Genomic DNA, 27,543 nt, shown 5'->3' with positions numbered 1-27,543 from the left:
CCACTGCACACTTCTACCCCGCTCCTCATACGTCTGGCGCATCCAACTATTCGCTTCTTTCCACACTACCGCCGCTCTGTTCATCTTCAAGGAAGCGTCTGTGAAATATGTTGGTCCTGGGTGAGGGGTATCCAAAGCTCTACTATCCACACTCAAATCCACCACTTTGGCTGTTTCGGCCCACCTCTGTACCGTGCCTGTGACGGTTTTCCCTGGGTACGAGTATACCGCCAATTGTATATCCTCTTCTCTCTCTACCACCTTCCGCCATTTTTCCCCATTCCACAGCACTGTGAGCTTATCTGGCTCCTTCCCAAAGATTCCCTTGCTTTCCCATCGCAGAAGCCAAATCATTCCCCCGGCTACCTTGACTTTTGTGGAGAATGCATCCTTGGGAACCTTCTGATATAACCATCGCAGTGGTTTTTCTTCCCCCTCCTGTATTTGATATAGCAATCCTAATCCTCCACCAGCGGTTAGAATTCAACCTGCTATTAATTCCTCCTGAGGGTCCCACCACCATACTCCTTCCTTTTGCATTCGACGTTCTATCATCTGCAACTGCTCGACTGCCTCAGCGTCTAAACTCCTGGGCTCCCACGGGTCGGTCCCTTTCAGCAACGCATAGAAAGATTGCATCTCCTCACAGGTGACGCGCACGAATGTCCGCAACCACTGCAGTGCTCCTACCAGCTTCTGTACATCGTGTAAATTTTTAACTTTAGGTGTAAGTTTAATAGGCTGAGCTTGTATGCAATCCCCTTGTATTCTAGCACCCAGAAATCCACACACTGGTCCTCGCTGTACCTTTGCCTCAGCTACCTTGAGGCCCTGTCCCTCAAGGCCCCTTTGGGTGTCTGAAAAGACTTGTTCACATAACGCCTCGGTGGGCGCAGCTATGAGGACGTCATCCATGTAGTGGATCATGTAGATTCTCTCCTGATACTGTCGCCTTACGTGCTGCAATGCAGAAGCCACATACCTCTGGCAGATCGCTGGAGAATTTTTCATCCCCTGCGAAAGTACTGTCCACTGCCATCTACTACCTGGTTCTGTGCGGTTCACCGCGGGCAGAGTAAAGGCAAATCTCTTTCTATCATCTGGATGTAGCGGAATGCTGAAGAAGCAGTCTTTGATATCTTAAACAATGACTTGCCATCCTTTCAGGACAGCACTCAGATCTGGTAGGCCGGGTTGGAGAGGCCCCATGTCCTCCATTTGCTGATTTACTGCTCTAAGGTCATGCAGCATCCTCCATTGGTTTTTATCTTTCTTTTTTATAGCAAATATAGGGGTGTTCCACAGGCTCATCGAGGGCTCTAGGTGTCCCGCTTTTTGCTTTCGTTTTTCTATAGCTCTTACAGCCTCTATTTTCTCTGTTGTCAGGGGCCACTGCTCCACCCAGATGGGCTGTTCGGTTTTCCACACCAACTTGTGCTGACAAAGTCCCTCTGAGGCAGTGGCCCCTATGCTAAATTTTTCAACCCGATCCCCATCTGGGCAAGGGCGTCTTGCCCCAACAAGGGGCTTGCTACCCCATCTGCTACTAGTATCGTCACTACGGCCGTGAGGAGCTTCCCTGCCTCCTCGTCCATGACTTCGAGTTTTACAGGGCAAATCGTCCCAGGGGTATGCGGGGTGGGGGGGCATTCCAAAGGTGCTGTTGGCTCAACAGGGAACACCGCCGCTTCCCGATCCCCCTCTTTGGGAGCCTCAGACTGAGTAGCTTGCCAGGCTACTCCGTCCGAACTCCCTGCTTCTTCCCCATCCCCTGCGATGCTTGCCCCTGCCTGTGTCCCTACTGCCCATCCTGGGTCTATTTCCAGGCTACTGTTGACTGTGGCCCCGTGCAGGCACAGCTGCGCCTGCCGCCATGTCTCCTGATCATCCCGAGCTTGCAATAGTAATCGGTGTATCTTTCCCCAGAGCTGTATGTACTGGGGTTTTCCCATCATAGCCCTTTCGGCTAACTCCTCTTTAATTCTCACCCAATTATCTTTATTAAATATGTCTGCAGGACTCCGTATGAGCCCCTGCGTAATCATCCATTGGATGGCCTTTGAGGTAGGCGCCTTCGAAATCCAAGTTCCATATTCCTTCCCCAATCCCTTCAGTACCTTTACGACTGATTCCATTGCGCGCCCGCCATCCTGCGGCTCACTGTCCCACCCTTGCATGCCTCAAGCTATCATTTCTCCCCAGTGAACTTGCCATGTCGCCCCGCCAATCACGTCAGGGTCACCACTTGTTGCTGTACGCTTCTGTGGGAGAACCTATCTTGGGCCGCATATCTTCGGGACACAGGGCTCTACCCACCCTGGGGACAGTGATGCACAGACATCAATATGATGGATGCAAAGTGTCCATTTATTTAGCTGCGTCACACGCTTATATAGCTCTTGCGCTTCCTGTTCCTGCCACTCCTATGGGGAGGAGTCTATCTTTCCGTCACAGCCCGTGATCTTCCGGTCGCCAATCCCTGTCTATTTCCCTACAATTGTCTTTCGGGTGTTTTTCAGTAACTCCCAGAATACTCTTCTCCAAAATTTTACCAGGCACTGAAGTGAGACTGACAGGCCTATAATTACCAGGGTCTTCTTTATTGCCCTTCTTGAAAATTGGAATAACATTTACTAGCTTCCAGTCAACTGGGAACTCTCCAGATTACCAAGGCCATTGATAAATGAGAGAGGTCTCGCAATAACATTGGCCTACTCTTTCAGTACCCTGGGATGAATCTTATTGGGCCCCATTCAATTGCAGCAGCAAATCCCGTACAAGTTCAAAGTCACCTGAAAGCTTGTTCATAACCCCAGTCACGTTCTTTCCACCCAAGTCTCTGGGGGTCTCAGGGCCCATCATTGGTGTTAAAGACAGACGTGAAGGCTGCATTAAATGTCCCTGCTTTATCTTCATCCCTAATGTCAGCTGAAAGATAATGCTATCAAATGAATGGAAGGAGATTTATCATATTCTCTGCTAGATCTGTCATTATATGAAAATACATGCAAATCCAAGAGGGAAGAAGATAAAATATGTCACACTTTTTGCAAGGGAAATGATCTGGGAAAGTCCTGCTGTTCCCACTATCAAGCCACAGCTTGACTATGGCTCAGACCCTGAATGAATGAAGTTTCTTACAAGTCCTGCTTCTCAAACTGGGATCCTGGGATGCTTTTCAGGCTATGCCTGTTTCTGAAAACAAAGGCAGAAAAGAGTTAATGCTTTGAAGCCAGTATGTTTATTAGCCTTTCTCCCTGCAAGTGTCTGTCCTAGTAGCTACACAGCACAGTACTTTCCCATCCTTTGCTGAGTGCTTCTGTTTCTGCAGCACAGAAGATCCCAAAAGATTAGTATCATGCTGAGGGAAAGGATTTCCTGCTCTGAGCTAGGAGAAGGGTGCTGGTGAGATCACTGTCTCCAGTTAACAAACATGGAAGAGGGACCACAATAAAATAACATCAGCAGGCATTTTCTATAGCAACTCACATGCAATAGCCTTGAAGTTCTACAACCAGTAATCTTTACAAAGAAGCACACTGAGATTCACATTTATAAATCAATTGCAAAGGATGGTCAAAAATTCAGCACAGTTTTCTGCTTTGAGTTGATTTAACGTACTGTGTTGGAAAGCTGGTAGTAGGCTGGAAGCAGCAAAGAGAAAATACAGAATGAAAAATGTCTGCCATTTATTTTGAACACAGCAAGCCAAATTTAGATTTCTGTTAGTTATTCTGATATATCCCAGTTGTTTTAGCACATAATAGATCAAACCTACATTTAATACATACTTATCACTGAAATCAAAACCAATTTCAGGTTACTAAGGCTCGAGGGCTTTGCATACCTTAGTTTTCTTATGTACGGTCAAATTCATTCCTGAAAAAAATGTCAACTTCAGTATTCTTGTTTTCCTGAAAGGTGAATTTAGCTCATAATGCTCATGCATTTAAAACAATGATAGCATTGCTATGCTAATTTATTATTAAGTAGTTCCTTTTTGATTTTAAGGATCTAACCGAACATGTCAATATGCCTATCTGTAACCAAACTGAAAGGATCTTGGCCAAATAAATAGATTACTGTATCAGAAGGGTGAGATAATACCCCTCACCAGAAATAAAATATAAAATCTAAAAGACAGCAAACACTGAGTTTCAGCCAGAGAGGTGGCAATCTAGCTACAGCAAAATTAATTTACAGTGGGCAAGAACTGTGGTGCTCCCACCACTGTGGGAGAGAAGGATTGTCATCTGGGAACCCTCCCAGGAGTTGTGGCACTATAACATGGAAGAAAGCCTAATTCTCAGTCAAGGCACTGAAAACTTTGGGGTTTAAATTATAGATCCTGTGAGGATTTAAGCTGTAAACAAAACATCTGAAAGTTTTAGCTATAACACCACAAATTTATCAGATTTATCATCAGATGTAGTTCTTGACAACTAGGAAATCCCTACAGGTTTTCTTCTCATAGGTGTCTCCAGTTCTTCTTCCAGTTCTTCTGTCCATGGAAGCGCCTTCTTCGAGTCACCCATTAAACATATCTAGTGTTAGTAGTTCATTGAGCCGTGCTTATAGAGCCTGTTTCCTGTGGCTCTTACTGTTCATCAAGCAGTGAGCCCCTCCTGCAGCTAATCTGTAAGGATAGATATCTCCTCTGCTCTGCTGTGTTCATAAGGTATATGGGAAAACATATGAAACTTCTAGCACTTGTGATATTATAACTGGGTGAGGTGTTAAGATGAGACACACACACAATTATATAATGGAGTTACAGATGCAGTTCACTTATCTCAAAGGGAAAAAAGGATTCTTGCACATGAGTTGGCAGGGCTCATCAAGAGGGCTTTAAACTAGGTTCAAAGGGAGAAGGGGATGTAGCCAGGCCCAGCAGAGAGGAGCCTAGGGGTGGCGTGCCAGGGTTGGGGGTGAAACCAATAGACCAGCTCAAGTGCATCTACAACAACACACACAGCATGGGCAACAAACAGGAGGAGCTGGAAGCCATTGTGCAGCGGGATAGCTATGACTTAGTCGCCATCACAGAGACATGGTGGGATGACTCTTATGGCTGGAGTTCTGCAGTGAATCACTATAAGCTCTTCAGAAGGGATAGGCAAGGAAGGAGAGGTGGTGGGGTGGATCTTTATTTTAGGGAGTGCTTTGATTGTGTAGAGCTTAGCGATTTTGATGATAAGTTCGAGTGCTTATGGGTAAGGATGAGGGGGAAGGCCAAAAAGGCAGATATTCTCCTAGGAGTCTGTTATAGACCACTCAAGCAGCATGAAGAGGTAGATGACCTGTTCTACAAGCAGCTGGAGGAAGTCTCACAATTGCTAGCCCTTCTTCTAGTGGGGGACTTCAATTTACTGGATGTCTGCTGGAAATACAACACAGCAGAGAAGAAACAGTCTAGGAGGTTCCTGGAGTGTGTGGAAGATAACTTCCTGATGCAGCTGGTAAGTGAGCCTACCAGGGGAGGTGCCTCGCTTGACCTCCTGTTCCCAAACAGAGAAGGGCTGGTGGGAGATTTGGTGGTCGGAGGCCATCTTGAGCTTAAGGACCATGATGTGACTGAGGTCTCAATTCTTGGTGAAGCAAGAAGAGGGGTCAGCAGAACCACTACCATGGACTTCTGGAGGGCAGACTTTGGCCTGTTCAGGGCACTGGTTGGGAGAGTCCCTTGGGATGAAGTCCTGAAGGGCAAAGGAGTCCAGGAAGGCTGGGCTTTCTTCAAGAAGGAAGTCTTGAAGGTGCAGGAGCAGGCTGTCCCCAAGTGTCACAAGATGAACCAGAGGGGAAGATGACTGGCCTGGCTGTACAGGGACCTTCCGTTTACACTCAGAAAAAAAAAGGAGAGTCTACTGCTTTTGGAAGAAGGGGCAGGCAACTCAAGAAGAGTACAGAGACCTCGTTAGGTCTTGCAGGGAGAAAATTAGGCAAGCAAAAGCCCAGCTAGAACTCAGCCTAGCCACTGCTCTATTGGTCTCAACCTGGACATCCTCTATTGGACGCGGAGGGGAACATTGCAACTGAGGATGAAGAAAAGCCTGAGGTGTTTAACGCCTTCTTTGCCTCGGTCTTTAAAAGTCAGACCAGTTATCACCAGGGTACTCAGCCCCCTGAGCTGGAAGGCAGGGACGGATTGCAGAATAAGCCCCCCATAATCCAGGAGGAAGCAGTTTACGACCTGCTGCTCCACCTGGACTCTCACAAGTCTATGGGGCCGGATGGGATCAACCCGAGAGTACTGAGGGAGCTGGCAGAGGAGCTCGCCAAGCCACTCTCCATCATTTACCAGCAGTCCTGGTTAACAGGGGAGGTCCCAGACGACTGGAGGCTTGCCAATGTGACGTCCATCTACAAGAAGGGCCAGAAGGAGGATCTGGGGAACTACAGGCCTGTCAGCCTGACCTCGGTACCAGGGAAGATTAAGGAGTGGTTCATCTTGAGTGAGCTCACCAGGCATGTGCAGGACAACCAAGTGATGAGGCCCAGTCATCATGGCTTCATGAAAGGCAGGTCCTGCCTGACCAACCTGGTCTCCTTCTATGACCAGGTGACCCACCTAGTGGATGAGGGAAAGGCTATGGATGTTGTCTACCTGGTCTTTAGCAAAGCCTTTGACATTGTCTCCCACAGCATCCTCCTAGAGAAGCTGGCGGCTCATCGCTTGGATGGGTGTACTCTTCACTGGGTACATTGTCTACAGGCAATGATTTTTAAAAGTAGAAATCACAGTTGAAAAGGTTTGTAGATGACACCAAGTTTGGCGGGAGTGTTGATCTGCTTGAGGGTAGGAAGGGTCTACAGAAGGATCTGGGCAGGCTGGATTGATGGGCCGAGGTCAATTGTATGAGATACAACAAGGCCAAGTGCCTTGGTCACAACAACCCCATGCAATGCTACAGGCTTAGGGCAGAGTGGCTGGAAAGCTGCCTGGTGGAGAAGGACCTGGGGGTTCTGGTTAGACAGCCGGCTGAGCATGAGTCAGCAGTGTGTCCAGATGGCCAAGTAGGCCAACAGCACCCTGGCTTGTATCAAGAATAGTGTGGCCAGCAGGAGCAGGGCAGTGATTGTGCCTCTGTACTCAGCACTGGTGAGGCCAGAACTTGAATATTGCGTTCTGTTTTGGCCCCCTCAGTACAGGAAGGACATTGAGTTGCTGGAGTGTGTCCAGAGGAGGGCAACAAAACTGGTGAAGGGTCTAGAAAGCAAGTCTTATGAGGAGAGATTGAGGGAACTGGGGTTGTTTAGCCTGGAGAAGAGGAGGCTGAGGGGAGACCTTATCGCTCTCTACACCTACCTGAAAGGCAGTTGTAGTGAGGTGGGTGTTGGTCTCTTCTCCCAAGTTACTAGTGATAGAATGAGAGGAAATGGCTTCAAGTTGCATCAGGGGAGGTTTAGATTGGATATTAGGAAAAATTTATTTACTGGAAGAGTGGTCAGACATTGGAACAGGCTGCCCAGAGAGGTGGTGGAGTCACCATCCCTGGAGGTATTTAAAAGATCTGTAGATGTGGCGCTCCAGGGTGTGGTTTGAGAGACATGGTAGTGTTGGGCTGATGGTTGGACTTGATGATCCTAGAGGTCTTTTTCAACCTTAATGATTCTATGATTCTATGATTTAGAGCCAAAAGGGGGAATATATATCGTGACCTTTCAACATCTGTGTATCTTTGCCTGTTAGACCATGTCTTTGGTAATTCACTTATGCCACCTCCTTGGCCAAATTCTGCTTTGTTTCCTCAATGTAAACCCAGGATTATCCCTTGGACTTTAACAGAGATATTTTGCTATATCCTGATATTAATTGAAAGCAGATTTTGACTTGAATTTTTCAGTGTATCTATTGCTGGAATCTCCTGCCACTGATGACAATGTCATTACGGCTTGGCCCTGAGTGTTCTAAATGGATTTTTTTCCCCTTAGCTCATATTTCCATCACATCTGTGTGATTTACTTACATTGTTTTGATATTTAATCTGCGCCCAGTCACATTTACCGTAATTTTTAAATTTATTTAGTAACTCAGTTCAACTCAGAAAGGTAACAGGGATGAATAGAATGTGACAAGTTGGAAACATATTCTGTACAGATCACTTCTGTGGCTTGCTATGTTTTGCATTTGACAGTTTTGTATGGGACAGGATGTTTAGTTAAATGCTTGGTTTATATAAGAGCATTTAGCACCAGCTGTAAGTGTACTGTACAGAAGTATTTCATGTTTCTTATTTATTTTTACTCTACAAGATCTTGACAAAAAAGTCTCTTTACCACTAGGATAGACATCAGTGCTGTTCTGTGTGCAAAATGGAGAGGACCCAAATAAAATTTAAGAGGTTGAGTGTGTTTATCACCAGGTCTTTGATGGTGGTATTAAAGAGAACAAAACGAAAACCTACCTCTGCTGAAGTGGAGTTTTGCTGCTGACTCCAGTAGGCCAGGATTTTAGCCATGCTCTCTGCCTGTGAAAGTTAATGGGGTTTATGAGCATTTTAAAATTATGACACTTGTAATGTGGAGCTAAACTTCTCTCTAGTAAAGGAAGTGAGACATCCTTGTAGTGCTATTGGGGAAGTAGAGGGAAAGAGAAATCCCCAAAGAGGTAGGACTGAATGACAGTTTTGGCTGAACATGAACAAGAATAAAACAGGACCTTATGGTTTCAGTCTCTGCCCTGATGAGAACAGCTGGCAAGTTATAATGCTGGCAAAAAAAAAAAAAGTCTCATTTATTAGTAAGCATTTTTTAAAGTCCAGGTCACAGTGGCCTTTAAGCCAGCATGATGTCCATAGGGCAAAAAAATCTGGGCTAGGTTGTCTGTCTGGGAGCCCAGCTCCTAACCCCTCACCGCTGCCTGCTGTCCTGGCTCCTGATGGCATTGGGAGGCATGGAAGGGCCTCTAGGACTCAGGTGGAAAGGAGTCCTGCCTCTCTAGTAGAAAAGAAATGTTCAAAACTGTTCACAGTCTCCAGCTCCTCCCACACAAATGGACTGGTCTGACCATAATTGGATTCCCTCGCAACAACCAAATATAATTACAGTCTGTCAACTTGCCACACTTTTCTAATGCAAGCATAGGGGAACATTTGTAAAAGTGTAATTAACCAGAGAGTTTTGAACACCTTTCATTCCCTGCATCTTTAGCTGTAATTGAAGACCTCTGTTACTATTAGGGACTGTTTACTGACTTATTTCATGTGAATTGAGACATGAACAGTTAGAAAAACTGAAGGAAAGCAGAGCAACTTATAGGATACAGCACAATGGCAGCACATTTCAGGCCTGATATGAGCCATGATATCTGCACCCTCTGCTTAAATTATGTTTGAGATATATATCATGTATCCTGTATTTAGGTAACACTCCAGGACAGGAATTCACCCTTGATATCTGTTCTGTTATGAATATTAGTAAAGATGAAGTAATCCAGTTAATTTGCATCTGTGACGAAAAGATGTGTTTTGGTTCAGGCCTGTCTCTTGTGCTAACTGTATTTTATGTTTTATTTAAAAAGCCAATGCTAAGAAGGAAATTAAAAATAAAGAGTGTATTCCTACTGACTGTAGGGAAGCTGCTCAGCATTCGAGCAGCTGGCCAAAAAGTGGGGGTGGTGTGTATCTTACCATAATATAACTTAATTTTACAGTAGACCAGAGTTTGACAAGAATCAAAAATGTTTGTAACTTGTGGTCTCATTTAATGGCTATTTTTGCTATTATTTCAAAGCATGGCTTCTCAGTTTTAATGAGACCTGTCATACAAAGGCAGGCCATTTTCATAATTGCCTTACCGTGCAATCACAGCAACGGCAGGAACAGGTTTTTGTGGGCCTGGAACATTGCAAATAACCACTCTTCCATACTGTGCTGTCTAACAGGCTGGCTGTTATATGAAATGAATGTGATCACAGCAAGTCTGTCTGTGTCTGATAGAGTGTTGGAGCCAAAGGGCATGAGTAGTGGGAATGTTGGGATCCAGAGGACTTAAAGCTACATATCATCCAAGTGCAGTGTACATTGAGTACTCCTGTTTGTAGGCTATGCAGGCTATGTCAAAATGGAAGCTAAAAAGCTAAATAAATATTGGCTCTGTACCCTCTACAGACCCACTCCCCAACCTCATTTGGAACAACCCTACAGCAAAGGCCTCGTTCATAGCTTATCTTTTGTTATGGTTTGAAAATGTCAACACTCAAGTATTTAATAGTCTCTCCCCACCCTTTGAAAACAGCACATTTAGCCATCACCCTGCAAATAAGAGACAGAGTGGCATGCTGGCCTGTGAGAAGGCAGCTGGCACTGTACCTCTGGCACTACCGAGCCCTGCAAGTGAGTGGTGGTACACTAGGAGTAGCTAGCTGGGAGCTTAGGGCCCTTCATGGGATCAGAGAGTGTGTAGCAAGCCTGTTTTCATGCTGGCAGCGGGTTTTCTGGCACCTGGTTGAGTAGCAGCTGAGTCTTGTGGAGGTGTGCTTCTCAGGCATGATGCCTCCTGGTAGGCTTATACTGGAGGTGGCTCAGGACATCCTGGGTTTCTCTTCTAGTTTATTCCAGCACCAGGCTCACCTCACAGATGTACACATTATTATTAAGTATATATGGAGTGTTCTGAGGTTGCATCTTCATAGACTTTTCCACTTGAACATGAGAAAAAACTCCTTTCCTGTGAGGGTGCCAGAGCAGTGGAACAGGCTGCCTAGAGAGGGTGTGGAGTCTCCTTCCCTGGAGACATTCAAACCCTGTCTGGACGCGTTCCTGTGCCCCCTGCTCTAGGTGTCCCTGCTCAAGCAGGGGGTTGGACGAGGTGATCTCCAGAGGTCCCTTCCAACCCCTACCATTCTGTGATTCTGTGACTTATGATTTGGAACATATGCATTTTCCTTTCATAGACTGTGGCCCCTTTCCCCAAAGTTGGTGACAGCAAGGGGGACAGGCTGTGTCACTTCTCTCCACTGCTGTTAATAGCAGCATTCCTTTTAACATTCTTTAGTAATGGAGATAAGTTAGTTTCTAAGTAAATAAACACTCAGTTTGGAACATGCATGTGGTCAAGCACGGAACATGAGATTGGTCCACATCTGAATATATCCCAAGCTCTGGACTGTTTACCCGGCAGCATTCACTGTTATGTATGCTCTACAGCACTCATCCAAGCGTAATGATAAAAAGCTTTCTCCCAGATGACTCTTAATTCTACGTCGTTGTCGTGGTTCAGCCTCAGCTGGCAACTGAGCACCACGCAGCCGCCCGCTCACCCCCCCACCCACCCCTGTGGGATGGGGAAGAGAATCGGACGAGCAAAAGAACTTGTGGGTTGAGATAAGCACAGTTTAATGATTACAATAAAATGATAATGATAAATGATTATGATAATAATGACAATAATGTTAATATAATAAAAGGGAAAAGGAAGGGAAGGGGAAAACAGGGAAAAAAAAGACGGAAACACAAACGATACAACCGCTCACCACCTGCCGACCAACGCTGCCCGTCCCCGAGCCGCGATTGCTCCCTCCCTCCCCCGGCCAGCCCCTCCCGGGTTGCATACTGGGCATGACGTTACATGATATGGAATATCCCTTTGGTCAGTTTGAATCCGCTCTCTTAGCTGTGCCCCCTCCCCTCCTAGCTTGTGCACCCAGCAGAGCATGGGAGGCTAGACATGTCCTTGACTAGTATAAGCACTACCCAGCAACAGCCTAAACATCTGTGTGTTACCTCAACAGGTTTTTTTTTTTCCATGCTAATTTCAAAGCACAGCACTATACCAGCTAGCGTGAAGAAAATTAACTCTATCCCAGCTAAAACCATGACAGTACCCACCCCTTATTCCATATCATTTACGTCATGCTCAGGTCCCATACTATTCAGTACAAATTCAATAATCCCTATCCATCTTCTCATCCTTTAACAATATATATATCTATATATACAGATTTTCATTTATCATTCTCCTAGTTTATGGAACACCCCTGTAGGATGCCTGTGAAATGTCCATTGAGTTCATTTAGTCCATGACTTTGGATTTCATCTCTTGTAAGGGTCCTTCAGAGAGGCGGTGTGCGTGGGGTCAGATTGTGGCATGTCAGTCCTTGTTCCATCACCGCTGCACTGGTAGTTCTTGTTCTCTCACTGCTGCACTTTGCTCGGTTCCATTGAAAGTTCATTTGCTATTATTATTAATTGGGAGATTCCCACCATGATAACATTCCATTGATGCAACCATAGTAGTGATGACATACAACATCATATAGCAATTAACAGCATATTATTCAGTTCATTGGCTGTTTTCACCCAAAATTAAATCCCCCTGGGGTACACACCGGACTCCTCCATCCTCCCGCATCACCCACCAAGTGCACCCAGGTCCTCGAGCAAACGCAATCCCACGAGTGGGTTTGCCTCTGCTGGAAGCAGGAATAACCCAGACTGTCTTGCCCAGCATATTTTTTATGTGCACTACAGGGACTCTATCCCCTTCCACAGTATGTAAGGATTCTGATTGGGCAGGGCCAGCTCGCCTGGCAGATCCCCTCGTGTTGACTAACCAGGTGGCTTTTGCTAAATGTGTATCCCAGTGTTTAAATGTTCCACCCCCCATTGCTCTCAGTGTCATCTTTAATAGTCCATTGTATCTTTCGATTTTCCCAGAGGCTGGTGCGTGATAGGGGATGTGATACACCCACTCAATGCCGTGCTCTTTGGCCCAGGTGTCTATGAGGTTATTTCGGAAATGAGTCCCATTGTCTGACTCAATTCTCTCTGGGGTGCCATGTCGCCACAGCACTTGTTTTTCGAGACCCAGGATAGTGTTCCGGGCAGTGGCGTGGGGGACAGGATATGTTTCCAGCCAGCCGGTGGTTGCTTCTACCATGGTGAGAACATGGCGCTTGCCTTGGCGGGTCTGTGGGAGTGTGATATAGTCAATTTGCCAGGCCTCCCCATATTTATATTTCAGCCATCGTCCCCCATACCACAGAGGCTTTACCCGCTTCGCTTGCTTCGTTGCAGCACATGTTTCACATTCATGGATAACCTGCGCAATAATATCCATGGTCAAGTCCACCCCTCGATCACGAGCCCACCTGTATGTTGCATCTCTCCCTTGGTGGCCTGAGGTGTCATGGGCCCATCGAGCTAGAAATAGTTCACCCTTATGTTGCCAGTCCAGATCCACCTCAGCCACTTCAATCTTGGCAGCCTGATCTACCTGCTGGTTGTTTCGATGTTCTTCAGTGGCCCGACTCTTGGGGACGTGAGCATCCACATGACGTACCTTTACAACCAGGTTCTCTACGCGGGCAGCAATATCTTGCCACAATGTGACAGCCTAGATGGGTTTGCCTCTGCGCTGCCAGTTGCTCTGCTTCCACTGCTGCAGCCAGCCCCACAGGGCATTTGCCACCATCCAGGAATCAGTATAGAGATAGAGCACTGGCCACTTTTCCCGTTCAGCAATGTCTAAGGCCGGCTGGATGGCCTTTACTTCTGCAAACTGGTTTGATTCCCCTTCTCCTTCAGCAGTTTCTGCTACTTGTCGTGTAGGACTCCATACAGCAGCCTTCCATCTCTGGTGCTTTACCACAAGGCGACAGGACCCATCAGTGAACAGGGCATACTGCTTCTCCTTTTCTGGCAGTGTGTTATACAGTGGGGCTTCTTCAGCACGTGTCAGCTCCTCCTCTGGTGATATTCCAAAGTCTTTGCCTTCTGGCCAGTCCATAATCACTTCCAAGATTCCTGGGCGACTGGGGTTTCCTACTCGAGCCCGCTGGGTGATCAGTGCAACCCATTTACTCCATGTAGCATCAGTTGCATGGTGTGTGGAGGGGACGTTCCCTCTGAACATCCAGCCCAGCACTGGCAGTCGGGGTGCCAGGAGCAACTGTGCCTCAGTACCAACCACTTCTGAAGCAGCTCGGACCCCTTCATATGCTGCCAATATCTCTTTTTCAGTTGGAGTATAGCGGGCTTCGTTCCCTCTGTATCCCCGACTCCAAAACCCTAGGGGTCGACCTCGGGTCTCCCCTGGTGCTTTCTGCCAGAGGCTCCAGGTAGGGCCATTCTCCCCGGCTGCAGTGTAGAGCACATTTTTTATATCTTGTCCTGCCCGGACTGGCCCAAGAGCTACTACATGAACTATTTCTCGTTTAATCTGTTCAAAGGCTTGTTGTTGTTCAGGGCCCCATTTGAAATCATTCTTTTTCCGGGTCACTTGGTAGAGAGGGCTTACGATCAGACTGTAGTGTGGAATATGCATCCTCCAAAACCCACAACGCCCAAGAAAGCTTGTGTTTCCTTTTTGCTGGTTGGTGGAGACATGGCTGCTATCTTGTTGATCACATCCATTGGGATCTGACGACGACCATCTTGCCATTTGATTCCTAAGAACTGGATTTCTCATGCAGGTCCCTTAACTTTACTTTGTTTTATGGCAAAACCAGCTTTCAGGAGGATTTGAACTATTTCCTTTCCTTTCTCAAAAACTTCTTCTGCTGTATTGCCCCACACAATGATGTCATCAATGTATTGTAGGTGTTCGGGAGCTCCACCTTGTTCTAAAGCATTATGGATCAGCCCATGGCAAATGGTAGGACTGTGTTTCCACCCCTGGGGCAGTCGATTCCAGGTGTACTGGACCCCCCTCCAAGTAAAAGCAAACTGTGGCCTGCACTCTGCTGCCAGAGGGATTGAGAAGAATGCATTAGCGATATCAGTTGTGGCATACCACTTGGCTGCCTTGGACTCCAGTTCATATTGGACTTCTAGCATGTCTGGCACAGCAGCACTCAACGGTGGAGTGACTTCGTTCAGGCCACGGTAGTCTACCGTTAATCTCCACTCTCCATTAGACTTCCGGACTGGCCATATGGGACTGTTAAAGGGTGAGTGGGTTTTACTGATGACTCCTTGGCTCTCCAGTCGACGAATGAGCCCGTGGATGGGGATCAGAGAGTCTCTGTTGGTGTGATATTGCTGCCGGTGCACTGTTGTGGTGGAGATTGACACCTGTTGTTCTCTGACCTTCAGCAACCCCACCACAGAAGGGTCCTTCGAGAGACCGGGCAAGGTAGACAGCTGTTTAATTTCCGCCGTCTCCAAGGCGGCTACACCAAAAGCCCATCTGTACCCTTTTGGGTCCTTGAAATACCCTCTCCTGAGGTAGTCTATGCCAAGGATGCACAGAGCCTCTGGGCCAGTCACAATAGGGTGCTTTTGCCACTCATTGCCAGTGAGGCTCACTTCGACCTCCAATACAGTTAGCTCTTGGGATCCCCCTGTCATTCCAGCAATGCTGATGGGTTCTGCCCCTATATAGTTTGATGGCATTAAGGTGCACTGTGCGCCGGTGTCCACTAAAGCTCCATATTCCTGTGGGTCAGATGTGCCAGGCCATCGGATCCACACAGTCCAGTAAACCCGGTTATCCCTTTCCTCCCCCTGGCTGGAGGCAGGGCCCCCCTAGTCCTGATCATAGTATTCATCACTCACTTCCGGTAGATATGAATCACGGGTGTCTCTGTTAAGATCAGTCAGACCATCAGCACTTCTGCTCCTCTGTCTGGGGACTTGCTTACGGGAAACTGGGGCAGCAGCTCTCCTGGAGAAACTCCCCTGAGTAATTGTTCTCCCTTGCAGCTCACGTACCTGTGCCTCTAAGGCTGAGGTAGGTTTTCCATCCCACTTCTTCATGTCCTCTCCATGATCACGCAGGTAAAACTATAGGGTGCCCCGTCGTGTGTATCCCTTCTCTTGAGCCAAGGGACGATTACTCCTAATGGCTGAGATACTGGTCCGTACTGATGGGGAGCAGGACATATCTTCTTTGAGTTGCTGGACCTCTCGGGACAGTTTCTCAACAGCAGAGACGAGCGAGGAAGAGAGATTTGCTTCATATTCCCGGAGTTTATCAATCAACTCAGCCACCGTTGGTGTCTCTTCATCTTTCCAGGACATCACTGCCAATGAGTTTGCATATGAGGATGGTGCGCTCCGTACAAACTTCCGCCACATGGGTCGTGTGCACTCAGCTTCATCTGGATCTTTGGAGGACTGTTGATCGTCCAGGTCACCATAAACCACCTCAAGCACGGCTAATTCCCTTAGATGCTGAATGCCTTTCTCCATGGTCGTCCATTTTCCTAGGCGAAATACAATATCTTCTTTGAAGGGATACCTCTCTCTCACCGCGGACAGGAGCCGCCTCCAGAGGCTGAGGGCTTGTGTTCCTTTTCCAATTGCTTTATCAATGCCCCCTTCCCTAGAGAGGGATCCCAGTTGTTTGGCTTCCTTCCCTTCTAATTCCAAACTACTGGCCCCATTATCCCAGCATCGGAGCAGCCAGGTGATAACGTGCTCACCTGAATGACGCCCGAAATCTTTCCGTATATCCCGCAACTCACTCAAGGATAGGGATCGGGTAGTTTCCGTTTCTTGTACACATGGTTCCTCCTCTTCCTCCTCCTCTTCTCGTGATGGCCCTGGTTCCTCGTAATCTCTTTCTAAACAAGTTGACCTTCTCTTCCATGATTTCTTCTTGCGTATTAGGGCAACTGACACTGGCACAGGTTGGTCCTCTGGTTTAGCTGCAATGCTTGGCACTGGGGTTTGAGTAGCTGCAGTGCCTGTCGTGGGGGTTTGAGTGGCCGCAGTGCTCGTCACTGGGGTTGGAGTAGCTGCAGTATCCGTTGTGGGGGTTTGAGTGGCCGCGGTGCTCGTCACTGGGGTTGGAGTAGCTGCAGTATCTGTCGTAGGGGGTTGGGTGGCCACAGTGCTTGTCACTGGGGTTGGAGTAGCTGCAGTATCTGTCGTAGGGGGTTGGGTGGCCACAGTGCTTGTCGCTGGGGTTGGAGTAGCTGCAGTGTCTATCGGGGGGGTTTGAGTGGCCGCAGTGCTTGTCACGGGGGTTGGAGTAGCGCCCTTCTCTTTCCCTTGGGGGTACTGAATAGTGTCAAATAGGGCTCGATAGGCATAAGCCAGACCCCAGCACATGGCAGTGATTTGTATCTCTCTGGAATTGCCAGGGTGACAACAGACTTCCTCCAAATGTTCTACTAATTTTTCAGGATTCTGCACTTGTTCAGGGGTGAAGTCCCACACCACGGGGGGTGCCCACCGTCTTAGGCATTTGCCCATACTTTCCCACATACCCTGCCACGCATAGCTATCGAGCCTTGGGACAGATCTCTGGATTATATTCTTAACTTGCTTACTAACCTTAGACAGATCTGATACCACCTGCCAAAGCAATATCAACAGATGTATCTTGACTACCCAGGGATGTTCCAGATACTGAAAAGTTGTTGTAATGAAGGAGGAGACATTACATAAGATGCCATTCTGTATTTCCTCCATAAAAATCTTCTCAGAGGAGTAGGTATAATTGCTAATTGCCTCCATGAGGTGGTAGCTGTAGTACAGTAACGGCTTCCATGCAAAACCTAAATAACTGATAACAGTCAAAGCAAGTGTTTTTAATAACAAGTCTCCTAGGCAAAATATCTCTAATCACTGCAGAGCACAGCAAACTGACAAAACCAACAGCAAGTTTTAACATGTACTTTACAATCAGCATGGTAAAGACTGGACAACCTAATACTGCGAGCAGATGAATCAATGCTGTGACCAGCAACTGTTATTATCTCAAAACCTTCGTGCCCCACGTTGGGCGCCAAAAATAGACTGTCATGGTTCAGCCTCAGCTGGCAACTGAACACCACGCAGCCGCTCGCTCACCCCCCCACCCCTGTGGGATGGGGAAGAGAATCAGACGAGCAAAAGAACTTGTGGGTTGAGATAAGCACAGTTTAATGATTACAATAAAATGATAATGATAAATGATTATGATAATAATGACAATAATGTTAATATAATAAAAGGGAAAAGGAAGGGAAGGGGAAAACAGGGGAAAAAACCGCAGAAACATGAACGATACAACCGCTCACCACCCGCCGACCGACGCTGCCCCTCCCCGAGCCGCGATTGCCCCCTCCCTCCCCCGGCCAGCCCCTCCCAGGTAGCATACTGGGCATGACGTTACATGATATGGAATATCCCTTTGGTCAGTTTGAATCTGCTCTCTTAGTTGTGCCCCCTCCCCTCCCAGCTTCTTGTGCACCCAGCAGAGCATGGGAGGCTAGACATGTCCCTGACTAGTATAAGCGCTGCCCAGCAACAGCCAAAACATCTGTGTGTTATCTCAACAGGTTTTTTTCCATGCTAATTTCAAAGCACAGCACTATACCAGCTAGAGTGAAGAAAATTAACTCTATCCCAGCTGAAACCATGACAGTCGTCTTCTTATCCTGCAAATGCACTATGTTCCAAATATAAATATGTGAACACATTCTTTTTGGACAAAGTGCTAATGAATAACATATAGGCACATTGATTCTTTTTATGATATGCACTGCACTGTACAGGCAAACCTGTCTCCATGTGGCTGTAAGCACAGACCCCTTCCTGTTGTGGCCTTGCAGTTCACTTTTGACCTCCATTTTGTGTTCTGTTCACAGTTGTTCAGCACATCAAACGCCACAGTATTGTTCTTAAAAGAGAACTTGGAGAAGGAGCCTTTGGGAAAGTCTTTCTGGCTGAATGCTATAACCTTTGTCCCAAGCAGGACAAGATCTTGGTGGCAGTGAAGGTAAAAGAGTCTAGGATTTTCATTATTAATTCATGGTTGCAGCTAATGCTATTTTATTTATAAATTATCATGTTTGCTTATTCCGTAGCCCCATGTAACTCCTCTAATATATGTGGAGGGGTTCACAAGGCTAATGGAGCATTAAAAGAACATGAAATTTGATCTTGCTGTGGATTATAAAATGAGAGCTGAATTTCATAAGGAAAAGGAAGAAACTGACAGCGTCACAAAGGGGCAAAATCTTTTATGATCTAAGATATGATTAGTGAAAGATAACATTTAAGTCATTAAAAATACATGTGACATTTGTGTGTCTAAAAAAACAATCTATAACCAGATAAGTGAATAGGCTATGTATATAACTGCTAGTCAAAGAAGGCCTATTTTTCCATGAACTGTGTGATACTTTCAGTCAACCTTTGAAATTGTCTGTGGGTAATTTTCATTAATATGGCTGCCAGGAATGTTATAAAAAAACCTTGTAGATAAACACTGGCTGTATGGAAATCCAGAAGTAATGATATTTCAGACCCTGAGGAGTGATTCTTGATTATTCTTCATTTAGCCCTCCCAAAATACAGTCCAAAGGAAAAGGAAACTATGTGAAAACAACCATAACGTTGGACTTGCCAGTATTCAGAATAATTCTCATGTTTCTGAGGGGGGAAAAAAAGGATTTCTTTGGAATGCTGGAAGGGCACAGACTACATAGCACATTGGGAATCTACCAAGAAGCAAGATGATTTCCATCATGATCACAGAGCTTGCACACCAGAATTGCTTCACCATGCCAAGCCTTTTTGTTCCTCAAAATGGAACCACTGAGGTCAATTGTCATCCTCAGCTATATGTGTATACTACTCTACTAAGAGTTTGACAATTCTCCCTGCCAACAGACTTCTGTCTCTATCTATACTCTGCTGAAAGCTGAACAAGATGTTCAACATTTAAAGTATCTCATTTAAGGCAGTTTGAATATACATTTTAGAATCTGGGCTGTGCTTAGGGATCAGAAAATAATATTACCTGTCCATTCACAATTAGGCAACTGTGTGTGCATTTTGGATCAAACCATACAGTAAAAGAATCCCAACAGATCATCTTTTTGAAACTGTAAACAAGAAACAGAGTTTTGGATCTGGCAGTGAGAGAACACAAAAAGAGGATGGATTTGTTGAGTACTTTCTTGCTCCATCAAAAATAGCAGGGTTTTTTTGGATTTGCCAAGGTTACAAGCTTTTTGATACTTGGAGCTGTTCACTCATGCTGATTGGTGAGAAAAAAAAAAATGAAGCCCTGAAGGAATATATAGACAGGAGAAAGCAAGAGAGAGGAGATGGCAAAACTAGAACTGACAGAATTTTCTACTGTATTTTGGTGAAGCTGGAATAAAAATTTTCTCTTCTCTATCTCTTCAGGGAACTGCTTGGTAGCAAAATAAAAACCTTTCCATTCACTTGCTTCCTTTAAAAATCCTGACCAAATGGAGCCTAGCACTTCAGCTGCTGTAAAATGCTGTACGTGCACTCTCTATCTGCTGCTCTTTCTCACTGTAATTCACAATGAAGATAATTCTGCATTTAAAGGGAGAGATGCCTCCATGGGTTAGATGACAAATCTATCATTTTTCTGGAACAGTATATTTTTTTCCTAAATACATTCTTTACAGTGTCCTTAATAAGCAACTTGCATGTAGCCATGTGTGCTGGTTTTGGCTGGGATAGAGTTAATTCTCTTCACTGTAGCTGGTAAAGTGCCGATGGCACATTGGTGTTGTAGTTGTTGTTAAGTAGCGCCTATAGTAGTTAGGGACCTTTCCAGCTTCCCATGCTCTGCCACATGTGCGAGAAGCTGGGAGGGACAGGGCCACAGCCAAGACAGCTGACCCAAACTGACCAATGGGATATTCCATACCATGTGATGCCATGACCAGTATATTAACCTTGGAGGAGGTGGTTGTGGCTTGGGGACTGGTGGTGTCGGGTCGGTGGGTGGTGAGCAGCTGCATCATGTGTTGTTTGTTTTGGTTGTTCATTCCCCCTTCCCCCCATCCTGGTTTTTGTGCCTCTCTCGTTATTTTCCTTTTCATTGCGTTACTATTGTTTTTGTTATTATTTTATTTTAATTATTAAACTGTTCTTATCTCAACCCACGAGCTTTCTCACTTTTACCCTTCTGATTCTCTCCCCCATCCCGCTGGTGGGGGAGTGAGCAAGCGGCTGTGTGGGGCTAAACCACAACAGTCTTTTGTGGTGCCCAACGTGGGGCATAGAGGGTTTGAGATAATAACAGCTGCTGGTCACAGCACCATGCTCTCGTTTTTGCAGTACGTGTTAAAGATCGGTGTTGGTTTATAGCGCATTCCTTTTCTGCACCATCGATTCCAGTGAATTTAACCCTGTGCTGGCCAGGTTGTATGCAATCTTGGGTGTTTGTTGCAATTAGTTTGAGACTATCAGGAGGACTGTGAATAAGAGGGGTTAATCGTGCCAGGTCGACAGGAGCTAGCATCAGGGATTTCCTGAACTTGTTTCTTTCGTACATTGCCTGTATGCAGGCTGCTTTCTGTTCTGACACAGCCAGATCAGAGAAGCCAGTAGTTTTCGTCTCCAGTGGGTCTCCTCTCTCCTGAGGATCCATACCACCTGCCCAATATGCAACCTGTGCAGTGAAGGAATAGCTATGATTTCCCAGCATGGAGGAGGCAATAGCCTCCTGCTTCTTCCTCATCTAACATAATTTGGTCTGCAGCTGTCAGAAAAACTCGCCACCTATACTCAACTTCAGATTCGCCTGCCTGCCTTGAATATTTCTCCTGGATGTTTGCCAATTCTGCAGGATACCAGGGAACTGTGCGCACAGTAGTGAAGATTTCATTATCATCGACAATGGTCTCAGTTTTAATCAAGGGTTTTAAAGGAACTGGTTCTGGTTCAGGGGTTTCTGCAATCTCATCATTGCTATCAAACCAAATATTCCCGTCCCAGGTCTCAGGCTCTGTACAGGGCATTAGTCTGCAAATCTGCTCAATTGGGGTGGAAGGTTGCACTTTATTTATCAGCCAATTCAACCTTTTCAACTATTGTTTAAGATTATTATTTTCACTTGCAAGTTGATTATTTTCATTCACAAGTATATCAATTTGGGTTCCTAGTTTTTTGCCTGTCTACCTCTCAAAGGCCAATGATGATTTTAATACTTCAATTTCTGATTTTAAAGCAGTATATTCCGCATTTGAAATTTCTTGGGGAGCAGGGGATTCCTTCGCTTCTTGCTGAGCACAAGACAAATAGGCTCCTAACACCACACAAATTACACCTTTACTGTTTGCTCCCAGCCTTTGCACAGCCTGACACTGCTCAATGTGTTCTACCACTTTCTCTTCATCCTTCCAAAAATTTTGAGCCTACTTCTTCCCAGCCTGGGAAGGGGCACATTTGTGGTTTTGAAGCAATTCATCCATGGTAATCCTGCCGACTATGCCAATTTTCTGTTGCGTTAATGGTAAGAGTCTGAGGAGTGGCTAGGGGGAGACCCTACTGTTGAGTCACGAGGTTCAGACAGGACCCCCTTGCTTTCTAAACTCCTCCTCCAAGAGGAGTCTAAGTGCGGCTAAGACCAGTCTTAGTCTTAGAATTGGTCAATGGTTTATTTTCTAAGGGTTGTAGAAGTAACCACTCATGAAAGTATTTGTTGTTAGTAACTAATTTGGCAGATGCCCAGGCCAGTCACGTTCAATGAGAACAATCATGGCTAGATTAATGAATAGCATAATTTATTAAAGCAACAGATACACAGGTTTTTTGGATTACCAGTGATAAGATTGCTGGTTACAAAACATACATAAATACCAAAGATATGAGTAAACTGCTAGGCTAAAAGTATGCTAAACAAATAAGAAGCGACTCTAATATGAAGCAAAGCAACTCTAATATATTAGAGATTTAAAGTGACTCTATAGAGGTTTCCAGTCTTACCCAAAGGCATTCCAGTGGGGGGGGAAGGAGGCTCAGCCTGTCGACTGCTCCCAGAAGTTGGAGCACTATCTTCCCTAACACCCTCTTTCTCTTCACACATTATATACTATTTTTTTATCTTTCAGGTGGAGCTTGAGTGACTCTAGTCATACATACCTTTATTATGATTGGTGTAGAATTTCCTCACTTTACTTTTAAAAGCATAGACTAGAAGAAATTCAAAGCGTATGCTCAGTGAGGGCTGGTCACACCTTAGAGACGGGTAGCTTTTGGGATGGAGGTGTGTTTTGGTATTACAATGATATTATAATGAGCAAAGTTCACCAAAAGGACAGCATTTTGTCAAAAGTATGATGGACTGTTGGCCCAGGGTGGCAAATATGCAGCATACCAGCTCCATGGCACCTCGAGTTCCTGTTTATCACAGAGCCTGGCCGCAATGCCTCCACACCTCTCCACCCTCCAGACAACTCCTTTTAGAGTCAGTACGCCAAGTTTTGCTGGCATTGCTGACATCTATGGTTATTAGGGAATGGATTCCTCACATAGAAGCTGTACTTCAACCGGACAGCTTCTTCAATGCTGTACCTTTTCTAAAAACATAGGTTTAATTTCTAAGTCACCTCCAGTGATTATTCCACAATCTGGTATTTGGGTTTTGTATTGGAAGCTCCCTTCAGTACTAAGGCTCGAGTCAGTGCCATCAATTCCACCTTTTGAGCGGATGCATTACCAGGCAGTGCTCTGGTTTCCAGTGTTTGGGTATTTGTTACCACCATGTATCCAGCTCTGCACTTTCCTTCCAACAGGTAGCTGCTGCCATCGGCGAAGAGCTCCACTTCTGAGTCAGGCAGAGGCTTGTCTCGTAAATCTGGTCTGCTGGAATACACTTGCTCAGTGGTGGTTAGACAATCATGCTGTAATTCATCAGACTCAGAAATTGGGAGTAAAGTGGCAGGATTTAAGGTGGAGGTTAGGGGAAGCATGACATCATCTTGTTCTTGTAATACGGCTTGACATCTCGCTAACCTATTCGGGGAAATCCAGTGGTGCCCCTTGTTTTCAAGGAGAGACGATACAGCATGAGGTACAAACACAGTAATCGGTTGGCCCGGTGTCAGTTTTTGAGATTCCACAATTAAGGCTACAGTCGCCGCTACTGCCCTCAAGCAGGCAGGCCAGCCTTCACTAACCTCATCCAATTGTTTGAAAAAATATCCCACTGGTCTCTTCCAGCTCCCCAGCTTTTGTGTCAGCATTCCCAATGCCACTTGTTGACTTCCATGTATGTATAATTGAAAGGGTTTTCTCAGATTTGGGAGCCCTAAGGCAGGGGCTTCCATTAGTTTTTTTCTTATATTCCGACTGACATTCCCTTAATTCTCCATGCTCTAAAAAAGAATTTATCACCAGTTCTAATCCCTTCTGGGCTTCCAATTTAATAGGGTATTGCTTCTTTCTTACCGGCTGGGCTCCCGGTTTTAGTTCGATCTTTATCAGAGTCACATTCTTGGCTCATCCCAGCGTTCCCGATGGCCACACCATGGGTATTATCGCATCTAATACTTCGTCTGGAATATTTCCTTCTTCCACAGGATCCTTCTCAGTTAGCAGTCATATCTGGGCTCTCCATGCATTCTCTGGGGGAATATGTAACTAGACAGAGTCTTCAGAGAAGGTTAATTGTGCATTTAATTTACAGAGTAAATCCTGTCCAAGTAATGGTAAAGGAGATGCTGGCATGCAGAGGAATTCATGTGTTAATTTAGTATTCCCAACTGTGAGCTCCATAGGCTGTAAAAAAGGCCTCAAAGTTCTTTTCCCTGTAGCACCAACAACGCTTGTCTTAGTCTCGCTAAAACGTCTCTTGCAACTAGTTATCATCCCATATATTTCTGATTGTGGGACAACGGCTTGTACAAGATAATTCCACATTTGACTCCTCGTGCTGTAACTGCTTTTGGTTTTCCTGGTTTTCCTTTTTTCACCACCCGAACAGATGGTCCTGAAACTGCAGCACCAATTTCCCTCAAGGTATTTGCTAGGGCACCTGCATTACCTGTTGCATCTGGTATAATCAAGGGTTTTAGTGAGGCAGGCGCTCCTCTCAAAAGCTACATTTTGATACTTCTCATTACTGCTACCCTGTCGGGATTGGATCCCGTAACCCACACATGAGCCATTGCTGTTACCAAACTGTTCCTAGGCACAGCAGAGTCAGATGATCAGCAGTAGAGCAGTACGGCAAGCAGTGAAAGCAAAAAAGCAGCCACTAATGAGCACTAGATTCTAACATACAGTAAGGCAAGCAAGCCCCATGTCAAGCACAGAAGCTTGCCCATTAATAGCTAAACAGCAATAACAGCTATAGATTTGATCTAGCACATTCCAATCAAACCTATCGGGCACCGCTCTGCTTGAATAGTAATTACTTCTTGTGTGATCGCCTGTGTGTCTTGTAAAGTCCTGACTTCCTTTTCCAGTTCTCTCATTTTACTCCATAATGCAACAACTTCACGGTCAAGAGCTCTAAGACCAGTAACTAACCACCACCCCAATCTCCGCTAACTTGCAAGAAGAATCCAATGCCGCTTTCTGTGGCAACCCGCACATAGCCATTTCAATTGTCTGGGGGGGTAACCTCCACCCCGTCATCTATTTCAGGCCATGCTTCCGGTGGAGCCAATGTAGCCAGGAAAGTGGCCGCGGGGGTCCAGTGCTCAGTACTGGGCCATCCGGAATACAGGGAGTCACTATTGCGGCCCCCCTAGTCCCTGACATTTTTCCAGCCATGGCCTGGGTGTTTCTGGATCCTGCCGACTATGCCACATGTGTGAGCCAGCACAGGCAGGACACAGGAACAATCACAAAACCATGGATGAAATGCAAAGAGTAAAATTTATTTTTGTTACCTCGCCAACCAGGGGATCCTTGAAGCAGCACCCGGGCAAAGGCACACAAGCAGGGATGCAGGCATCATGGAGTTCGGTCCTTGCTAGGGGATCAACGAACCTGCCATTTTCGCCCGTATTTCAGGGATTCACGCAGGCATAATTTACCCCTGTGCTTTGATCTTTCCCACAGCAGGGCAGGAATCTCAAGCATGTTCAGTAGGCTGCCTCTAAACCTATCCCAGGCCTGTGTTATCTAAATACAGATGTTTTACTTGTCCAACACACAAGACCAAACAACAATTGGTATGACCGATGTGTTTTCTGACACCCCAGCTGTAAGTCACTTGAGCACGTTTACATTCCTCCTCACTTATGGACTCCAATCCTAGTTGTTTCGGAGGGGCTACCAATAGCTGAGTATCTTCCTCCATATCCTCTGACCTTTTTTTTTTGTCTCACAGTCAATACATCACAAACTCTCTTTTTCCTTTTTTCCCTTTTCTCCGTTAAAGAATATATTCCTGTCGTGGTTCAGCCCCAGTCAGCAACTAAATAGCACACAGCTGCTTGCTCACTCCCCACCCCTGTGGGATGGGGGAGAGAATCGGAAGAGCAAGAGCAAAAAAAAGAAACTTGTGGGTTGAGATAAGAACAGTTTAATAATTAGAATAAAATAATAATTATAATATTGATTATGATAATAACAATAATGATAATATAATAAAAAGGAAAAAGGAAAAAGGGAAAAAACCAGAAACACAAGCGATGCAACCGCTCACCACCTGCTGACCGACGCTGCCAGTCCCCGAGCCATGACTGCTGCCTGCCTCCCCCGGCCAAAGTCCAAAGCACAGCACTATGCCAGCTGCACTGAAGAAAATTAACTCTATCCCAGCTAAAACTGTGACAATTCCATTCTGGTGTTTCGAATCCACCAGACCACATTTCTTTCTATTATCCCAGTCACCTCTTAACATAAAGAACAAATTCACATATGGCATTTCATCCCATTTCTCATTTCTTCGACAAAACAACATTAGCTGTAATATAGTGTTATATTTCAAAGACCCATTTTCAAGCCATATTTCACCATCTTCCAATTGATATTGTGGCCACCATTGATTGCAATACTGTTTTAATTTATCCTTAGTCATGGGGTCCCCTCCAAATTTACTCCAATTCTTTATGAAGCATCCTATGGGAGAACAAGGAGGAGCCTTCCTGGAAGCAGTGGAAACCAATTCGGTACCGAAAAACAAACTAACGTTTCATACACAACAAATTCCAAAATTCCATGGAAAATGAGGCACTTTCTCCTTGCGTTACAAATTCCCCATGCAAAACAAGGGATTTTCTCCCTACATTACAAATACAAATGCAACATGTAGATACGAAGCTACGCTGCTGCTGCTGCCTATCTTTCCCGATGTGTCTTATGCAGAACAAATATAAAAACCAACTCCAGCTGCTTCCTTAAGATCTCGCTCTTCCACCTTTTCCCCTTAAAATACCTCTTTTGAATAGCATTGCACCGTTGTGTTGCTCACCGCCCGACTGCAGGAGAGGGGCCGATGGAGTCCCCGATCAACAGGTCGGTGCGCGCTGGAGTCCAGTCGGTCCGCTTCTCCTCGTCAGGTACGGCGAGACGATCCGGGCAAGGCTGTCAGCGTGTTCCCATCTGGGTCACCAAAACTGTTGTCCCAAAAAGCTGGTTCGTTCACCCAGTGTGTAAAATGCCAAACTACACACAGAGCAGAGGTATTTTATTCAATCCATTTTTGTGCAAAGATGGGTGCTCGGTGGTAACTCCACAAAGCTAGCACACCCCACCAAGAAACTATGAGGCATTTATACAGTTAAATGTGTCAGTAACACCTAATATTCACGTCTCAGATAATAATTGGTTAATTTCTTTCTCATTTCACCTTAGAAAGTACAGCTCCCTGTGAATTTACCATGCATGCTCAGAGAGTATGGGGCTTATTTGAGTAGAGGGTTTTCTGGCCTATGAGCATGATTTT

The 27,543-nt window shown here is 45.8% G+C and overlaps 1 protein-coding gene across 1 annotated transcript in view; it reads left to right on the top strand.

The window, feature by feature from the left end:
- LOC135310807 (BDNF/NT-3 growth factors receptor-like) overlaps nucleotides 1-27,543 on the top strand; it is a 203,471-nt gene that overhangs the window by 120,717 nt on the left and 55,211 nt on the right. Inside the window, exon 12 of the mRNA XM_064439796.1 lies at nucleotides 18,521-18,651. Coding sequence (XP_064295866.1) covers nucleotides 18,521-18,651 — 131 coding nt within the window. The remainder of the gene's footprint in view (nucleotides 1-18,520; nucleotides 18,652-27,543) is intronic.

This window comes from Phalacrocorax carbo (genome assembly GCF_963921805.1).
Source record: "Phalacrocorax carbo chromosome W unlocalized genomic scaffold, bPhaCar2.1 SUPER_W_unloc_1, whole genome shotgun sequence".
Classification (NCBI taxonomy): Eukaryota; Metazoa; Chordata; class Aves; order Suliformes; family Phalacrocoracidae; genus Phalacrocorax; species Phalacrocorax carbo.
This window is presented reverse-complemented; position numbering and strand designations above follow the sequence as displayed.